The 9018-nt window shown below is 49.2% G+C and overlaps 1 protein-coding gene across 1 annotated transcript; it reads left to right on the forward strand.

Moving 5' to 3' along the window:
• Positions 1 to 417: 417 nt before the first annotated feature.
• LOC310787469 (microfibril-associated glycoprotein 4-like) lies at positions 418 to 1521 on the forward strand. Its single transcript, XM_083648902.1, has one exon. The coding sequence runs from the start codon at positions 472 to 474 to the stop codon at positions 1204 to 1206; it is 735 nt and encodes a 244-aa protein (XP_083505028.1). The 5' UTR covers positions 418 to 471; the 3' UTR covers positions 1207 to 1521.
• Positions 1522 to 9018: the final 7497 nt, after the last annotated feature.

Here is a 9018-nt window from a genome sequence, read left to right on the forward strand (position 1 = left end):
ATATAAATATAAATGCATTCAACATACAGCCACATGCGCGCGCACACACGCACGTGCGCACACACACACACACACACACACACACACACACACACACACACACACACACACACACACACACACACACACACACACACACGCACACGCGCGCACACACACACACACACACACACACACAAGTAGCTGGTTAAAGTAGATTCCCACCACTGGTGGAAAGATACATTTTTAATCTATGAATGCCATCACCATTACAAATCTACATCTACATAGTTTACAAATCTAAATCTAATCTCAACAATCAACAGTTTCCTGGTTAAAGTAGCTTCCCACCACTGGCGTAATGTGTTTTTAATCTATGAATGCCATCACCATTTGTGACTATAAATTGACATACTTCAGCTCAGAGAGCACTGGAGGTGCAACACTGCATCCACTTGACACTTTCATTAGCGCCTTGATCTGAAGAAGAAGATGCAACTTAAAGTTTTCAAAGTGACAGTTTTTGCTGTCACAGTTCTGCTGTTGGCTACAACAGTCCACTGTTCTGCTCGCTGTGATATCTCCCTGATTGTGGACTGTGATGAAATCTACAACAATGTCTCCGAGGCGAGTGGTGTGTACACCATCTACCCAACTCTTACACCTGTTCAGGTCTACTGTGACATGGACACTGATGGAGGGAAGTGGACGGTCATCCAGAGAAGAATGGACGGCACATTGAATTTCTACAGACCCTGGGAGCAGTACAAAGTCGGCTTTGGAGACGCATCAGGAGAGTACTGGCTGGGACTGGAGAACATGCATGTCCTCACCAAGAAGGGAGCACATGAGCTGAGAGTGGACATGGAGGACTTTGAGGGAAACAAAGTGTTTGCCCAGTACTCCTCATTCTCTGTTGGCTCTGAGGCTGATGGCTACAAGCTACGGGTGTCTGGCTTCAGGAATGGAGGAGCAGGAGACTCAATGGTGTACCACAATGGGCAGAAATTCAGCACCTTTGACAAAGATCAGGACAAATCGAAAAGTAACTGTGCAATGTCTTATTACGGAGCCTTTTGGTATAATACCTGCCACACTGCTAACATCAATGGAGTATATCTCTGGGGGCAGACATCACATTCTGCAACAGGTGTCATCTGGTACCACTGGAAGGGCCACCATTACTCTCTGAAAGCTGTGGCAATGAAGATCAGGCCAGCTTCTTAAGCATTTTTGGATTCAGGGGCATTTTCGAATATCACAGCCTTCTGAAGTCAAAATTACAACTTGCTGTCCTCTACACTTAATATGTTGCCTATCCATGTTAGTGGCATAATAGGGAATAGCTACAGTACTCTTCATAAATGTGATCATATGAAAACATTATTTCAGGAAATATTCACAATGTCTAATAACGAATCAGTATATACATTTTATCTGACATGATTATAATGGTGACTTAACAGGGATGTATCTTTTTCTAGACTGCAAAACTTGTATCTTATCCTTTTCACTATCAATAAAAATATGCATGCAAAGAAACCTTGTTTTTTCACCCTTCATTCACATAATATTCATTCATCCATCCATTCATTCTGCATAACTGCTCTTTGCTATTCAGAGTCACAGGGTGAGCAATCTGGGAACCCAGAGTCTATTTCAACATGGAATAGACTCTGGGTTCCCAGATTGCAGGGTGAGGGGCTGGAGATTGGAAGGCTATGAAATATCCTGGACAGCTCACCAGTCACAGGATTAACACATAAATCTATGAGTAATTTAGTGCCTGTCCCATTACCCACCATTGAGTGTAGAGCATTGACTGTATATAAATACACTACGGAAAGATGGAACCAGCTACTGTATGTAAAAACGTCAGAGGGGGGCGGGAACCTGATACTGCAGTTCCATCCACCGTTCACTAGTGCTCAGACTCTGGTCATAAAATGACAAGATGGCAGCGCTCTGATTGTGGTATTTTGGCTTCACTTCTGCAATAAGGAGGTGGAGACAGATTGTCCATATTACACAGTCAATGTTACCCACACATAGCTTGTAGAGTTAGAGGTGAAACGTTCAGTTCCAGAAGAGTTTCCAACTAGACTCATTGGGATTTGTAACTTTAGTGATAGCTGGCATAGTACACAACAGAGAACTCCTTCAGTCTCCGAGATCAGAAAACGAGAGTAAAGCTTGCTGTGACGATCCTCAGTTACTGTACAAGAATCTGTGACAGATCTCCCTGCATTCTCTCTGTAAATTATTCATATGTGACTGATCCATAAACGTGTATAGCGTTGGATCTTTCCGCATACAGCTCCTTTTTGTCCAGTGTCTGATGGTTAAAGAGGAAGAAACACAGAAGCATCAACATCACTAACATGCACGCAACCTGCAGTCTAACACATCCATACCCACATTGTACTCACTTTAGTTTTTATTGCACACCTTAACCATTTAGTAAACAGATCTTCACAGTAACAATGCAATAGCAGAAAACAGAAGCCAATCACTGCGCGGGGCAGCCTGTTAAGTCTTCAAAGTATTTATAGGTATTTACATTGAGAATATGAAAATCAAAGTTCAATGCCGAGGCTATCCCTGTTGTGAGGAGAGGCATTTTAACGCCATCATCACCTCCAAGCATTTCCAAGTATTTCCGGCATTGCACAGGCACTGGGTTCGCCTATACATACTATACTATACTATACTGTACTATACTATGCTATACTATACTATACTATGATATACTATACTATACTATACTATACTATACTATACTATACTGTACTCTACTATACTGTACTGTGCTGTACTGTACTATACTGTACTATACTGTACTATACTATACTATACTATACTATACTGTACTGTACTGTACTGTACTGTACCATACTATACCATACCATACCATACCATACCATACTATACAATACTATACGATAGTATAGTATAGTATCGTATAGTATCATATAGTATCGTATAGTATTGTATAGTATCATATAGTATTGTATAGTATCGTATAGTATCGTATAGTATAGTATCGTATAGTATAATATACTATACTATACTGTACTATACTATACTGTACTGTACTGTACTGTACTATACTATACTATGCTATACTGTAGCCTACTGTACTGCACTGTACTATACTATACCATACCATACCATACCATACTATACGATAGTATAGTATAGTATAGTATAGTATCGTATAGTACCGTATAGTATCATATAGTATCGTATAGTATCGTATAGTAGCATATAGTATTGTATAGTATTGTATAGTATCGTATAGTATCGTATAGTATCGTATAGTATCGTATAATATAATATACTATACTATACTATACTATACTATGCTATGCTATACTATACTGTACTGTACTGTACTGTACGGTACGGTACGGTACGATACGATAGTATACTATACTATAGTATACTATACTATACTATACTGGGTTAGCCAATACATAGGACTCTTCACTGAAATTGCACTGGCAACATTTCAGTAATTGAATGTATAAAATCAAAAAGCTTTGTTGTGTTTCTCCCATCTGAACGTAATTTTAAATAGTATCCAAATGCTATGTTAAACATTTCCCAACAAACTGTATACAGTAAAGCAACTAAAGCAAAACCATTACCCAGAATTTGTCAAACCTTTCTCATTCTTTGTGACTCACCAATAAATAATCATTTGGACTTATTAAAATGAAACCACATACAAACTGTACATGTTTGTGTTGCACCAACTGGTGATAACAGAGCAACAGAGCAGACTATCTTTGATATCCATTTCTGCATGTAAGAGTGGTAGTGCATTTTAATGGACTGACACATTTCAATTAATGATATCTCTAGTACAGAAGACGAGTCTCTGATCAGTTATACTATTTTTGGTTTCCAAAATAATTACCTTTTAATGTTATGCCTGTCAAACTGCATGTAGTGCAATATGAGCTTGCTAAGGGGTATGTATAATGTATAAACAAACAAAAATTGAGAGATAGACAATTGGAATAAGGCAAAGTGAGGATATTGTTTGAACTATTGCGTGAAACAGATTTACATTTTTCCAAAGTTTATAGTCACATCTCCATTCTGTCTGGACTCATGGACACTGGACCAAGACAATAAAGCATGGAGAGAGAGAGAGAAAGGGAGAGGGAGAAAGAGAGAGAGAGAGAGGGGGGGGGAGAGGGAGAGAGAGAGAGAGAGAGAGATTTATACATATATAAATACATTTGCACAACAACTCAGGGCTTAAAATTCACTTTGCAAACTGGGGGGGGAATTCCCCCTTATGTTCCTCAGATAGGGGGGATTTATACATTTTGGGGGGGGGGGGGGTCTATAGACTTTGGGAGGACTTTTTTCAGCCGATACTATATAGCCTATATACAAATATCTGCTTCTCATGTCCGATAAGCGATAATTTTCACATTTTTGTATTTAAAAAAGGAAGTTCTTAACCTGTAGTTTATGCACACCAGAGTCTAAATTTCTATTGCTTTTGTCAATGTGTTTTATCTGCAGACTAGGAGCCATAGGCTTTTGGTTCTATCAAAGCCTTTATTTTTGTATTGAATGATACACTTTAATAATGTAAAACAATCATCATATTATATCAGAAGTTCTTTGTTTTGTGTTCACTATAGTGGTGTCAGTTAGCTCTGGAATATTAATTAAATCATCCATCTTTGCTCACTACATCTGCCTTTCTTACTGTCATGTTACTGGCAAAGCTGTAACAAATTTGGCATTGGGGAGAGTTATATTGAAGTAATTGGGCCAGGTATGGGAAGTCTGTCCCACTATAACAATAACATTAGGGTTGTGCTACAACCCAGGTTTTACGAGTGAGAACGAGAGCTCTCACTAGTGCCTAGTTCGCTGTGTACGCAGCATTATGGAAGACTGTCATTTTTGCTCCAAAAATTACTTTACATTAAAACCTGACCACGCCCCTTTAGGTGACGTGGTGCCCCCCTGGGGCTGACTGGGCCTCCCACCTCGCCCCCGTGACTACGTCACGGCCAGTCAGCCCAGGGGCCGCCACTCATTTCTTCCAGCCAGCTGAGATCCGACGCACCCAGAGACGCATCGACGCAGCAAGGCTGGGTAGTGAGAGCTCTCGTTCTCACTCGTAAAACCTGGGTTGTAGCACAACCCTAATGTTTTACTTCGTTTCGAACTCAAGCTCTCACTAGTGCCTCCATTCAACCGACCTTGCTGCCGGGAGCACCCCACAGGGCGACCCGAAAGGCACCGGTGAACCACGGCCATATGGCAACGTTTATGCCTAACCGTCTGAAATATTAGAGTGGCAACGATACTACTTTCTTGCCACCGACAGCACTGCGTGCGCGAACTGCGAACCGGACACGTCGAGACTGTAGTACCTGACGAAAGTGTGATGAGAGGACCATGAGGCCGCGGCACACATGTCCTCCACCGACACACCACGCAACAACGCAGAGGATGTCGCAACACCTCGCGTAGAATGCGCCTTGATACCCTCCGGGGGAACCTTGCCCACGGCAGAGTATGCCAACGCGATCGCCTCCACTATCCAGTGTGATAAGCGATCCTTGGAAAGGGGTCCGCCCTGGGCCCTTTGCCCAAAGCAAACCAACAGCTGATCTGTAATGCGTAATGAGCGCATCCTGGCCACATAGGCCGAGAGCGCCCTTACGGGGCACAGCATGTGCAAACGTCTCTCCTCACCCGAACTGAACGGCGGGGGACAGAATGCCGATAAGTCTATTACCATAGACCTATAGCTGGCATTAATATTCTTGGGCTGGTACGCCGGGTTAGGTCGCAACGTAACCCTGCGCCCATCGTCCCCAAAAACCATACAGGCCTGCTGTACCGAGAGGGCAATCAGGTCACCGACTCTCTTCCCTGACGATAAGGCCAGCAGCAGCGCGGTCTTTAAGGACAGAACCTTTAAATCGGCGGAGTCCAAGGGCTCAAACGGATGACCCGTTAGCCCGTCCAGCACCGTAACCAGGTCCCATTTGGGAAAAACGCACCACAACGGCGGGCGCAGTTTACGCGCCCCCCTTCATGAAGCGCGAGACCAAAGGGCACACCCCCACGGGGGTCCCTTCAATCCCCATGTGCTGCAAGCCGAAATCGCGGCTACGTACACCTTAAGCGACTGCGGGGACTGCCCCGCGTCAAGCAAGCTTTGAAGGAAATAGAGAACTGGACGCACGCTGCAGTTCACTGGATCCACACCCTTACTTGTGCACCATCGCAAAAACACCCGCCACTTGTACGCATACTGAGTGCGGGTCGAAGCGGCCCTAGCACTCTGAATAGTGCGCACCAGATTGTCAGGCAAGCCCTGTGCTAGCAACTGGTCCCATTCAGGAGCCAGACTGCTAGCTTCCACCTGCCTGGGGAGGGGTGGAACACCTCCCCCTCCGCCTGGGACAGGAGATCGGCCCGCACCGGCAATGCCCACGGCGGGCCCTGCGCCAGGGAGACCAGGTCCGCAAACCACGTCTGCCTGGGCCAGAACGGGGCCACTAGAACGAGCCGGAGACGCTGTTCCCTCACCCTGTCCAACACCTGACGGATCAGGGGGATCGGTGGAAACGCATAGAGCCCCTCCTGTGCCCACGCGTTCGCCAACGCGTCGTGTCCCAACGGGGGGCTGTCCTCCTGGATCGAGAACCACAATGGGCAGTGCGGCGCGCGCCGCGATGCGAAGAGATCGACGCGGGCACGACCGAACCTGGCCCAAATCTGTTCCACCACCTGAGGGTGGAGGCACCACTCCGTGTGACGGGGGTAGCCTCGAGACAGCAGGTCGGCGCCGTAATTCAGCCGTCCCGGCAGATAGACCGCCGACACTGACAGGAGACGGGGATACGCCCACAGGTGAATCTCCGCCACTAACCGGTTCAAAGTCTTCGACCGCACACCGCCCTGTTTGTTCAGGTGGGCGATCGGCGCCATATTGTCCGAGCGAATCAGCACATGGCGTCCATGTATGACTCGCTGGAAATGAAGCAGAGCGAGGCGGATCGCCTCCAGCTCCAAGACGTTTATGTGGCGATGCTCCTGAGCTTCCCACCGGCCGTTCGCCGACAGAAACCCGCACACCGCACCCCAACCCCAGAGGGAGGCGTCGGTGCGAATCACTAGCCTGAGCGGGACCGGGCCCAATCGAGTGCCCCTCGATAGGTAACGGGGGTCTGCCCACATGGCCAAAGCCAGGCGGGCCTGACCTGTCATAGGCACCCTGCGATGACGGTCCCTGGCTGGATCCAAGCGCAACGCAAGGAACCAGATCTGGAACGGACGCATGTGTAGCCTCCCCAGGGGGAGCACATGCAGTGCCGAGGCCATCAGGCCCAACATGACTGTGCACTGAAGCACTGACACCGAGGAGCATCGACTTAATGTCCTCGCTGTCCGCACCGTGCGCGCCTGTCGCTCCCGCGAAAGGCGGGCTTGCATAGCCCGGGAGTTCAACTCGAGCCCCAGGAAGATCGCCGTCTGTTCTGGGGCGAGGCAGCTCTTTTTCCAGTTCACCAGAAACCCTAAGGTTTGTAGGTGATCGGTCACCACCTTGGTATGTTTCGTGGCATCGATCCTCGAGCCGGCCACAATAAGAGCGTCGTCGAGGTAAAGGAAGATGCGAACCCCTCTCGCGCGGAGGGGGGCCAAGGCCGTCTCCATGAAAGCCGTGAAGGTTCGCGGGCTCAATGACATGCCGAAAGGCAAGACACAGAACTCGTAAGCCTTCCCCAGGAAGGAGAACCTCAGGTATTTCCTGTGTCTCTTGACCACGTGGACATGGAAGAACGCATCTTTCAGGTCCACGGAAGTAAAGAAATCCCCCTGTCTCAACGCGTTGAAGAGGTGGGGAAAAGAGAGCATTCGGAACGGGAGCTTCCTCAGCGTCTTGTTGAGGCGCCGGAGGTCCAGAATTGGACGCATGGAGCCGTCCTTTTTGGGCACGACGTAGTACCTGTGGTAGAACCCCGAGCGCACCTCTGCCTTGGGGACCGAGCGGATCGCCCCCTTGGCGTGGAGCGAAATGACCTCCTTGCGGAGTATGTCTATGGACTCCCCCTCCACGACCGTATCGTGGGTCCCGTCGAACCTGGGTGGGGCCCTGGCAAACTGCATGGCGTAACCCTTCCGAAGGGTGCGCCGCAGCCACGGGGACGGGGAACACAGACGCTCCCAGGCCTCGAGCCTGTCGGGCAACGATGGTCTGTTTAGTATATTGTTGGGCACCGGGGGACCCGGTGCTTTGGTTGGGGAAGAAAAAGGGGGGGGCGGGACAAACGAGGCTAAGCCCCCCTGCCGGTTTCTTACGCGGGCTCCGCCTACTGACGTGCCCTGTGAGCGTGTTGAACCGGCGAAACCCCCCAGCCGTGCGGCTTTCGCCGGCTGGGGGGAGTAAGGAGGCAAGCCTCTCTTTTGACCGCCGGATGCGGACTCGTCCGCTCGCGCGGTCCCCAAGAGAGCTCCCGACCAACGATGGGCCCATGGCACCATCGATGGTGGGCTTGTCCCGGGGGCCTCCTGACGGCGGATAAGCGATCCAGGGAGAGCTCCCGACCGGACTCAGGCGCTGGGCACCGAGGACGGTGGGCTTGTCCCTAAAGCTACAAGCCGAAGGCTGGCCCTGAAGCCAAGCCCCGGCGAGCTGGGTTGGGTAGGCCCCTGCTGAGTCCCAGACCGAAGTTGAGCGCTGAGCTCCAACGACGGTGGGCTCATAGCCCCCCCCTTCCCCAGGGAGGTGACTAAGTACGGGACTGGTTACCTGCTCCCCGCGCACCTCCTCGTTTTGGGGGGCGGGGCCGCGTCCCCTGACCTGCCGTGGGACGAATGATGGGCCCACCGCGGCTAGGTGGGGCGCAACCACTGGGGGCGCCCTAGCCGGTGAGACTCGTACCCGCTGATGTGGGGCGGTCCGCCGCGGCGGAGGCCCCGGAGGACGACTCCGCGCGTGGACCTGGAACCGGCGGTCCTCCCCCTTCGCCCGCTTGGGCACGAAGGAGC

This window comes from Poromitra crassiceps (genome assembly GCF_964638095.1).
Source record: "Poromitra crassiceps genome assembly, chromosome: 13".
In the NCBI taxonomy this organism is placed as follows: domain Eukaryota; kingdom Metazoa; phylum Chordata; class Actinopteri; order Beryciformes; family Melamphaidae; genus Poromitra; species Poromitra crassiceps.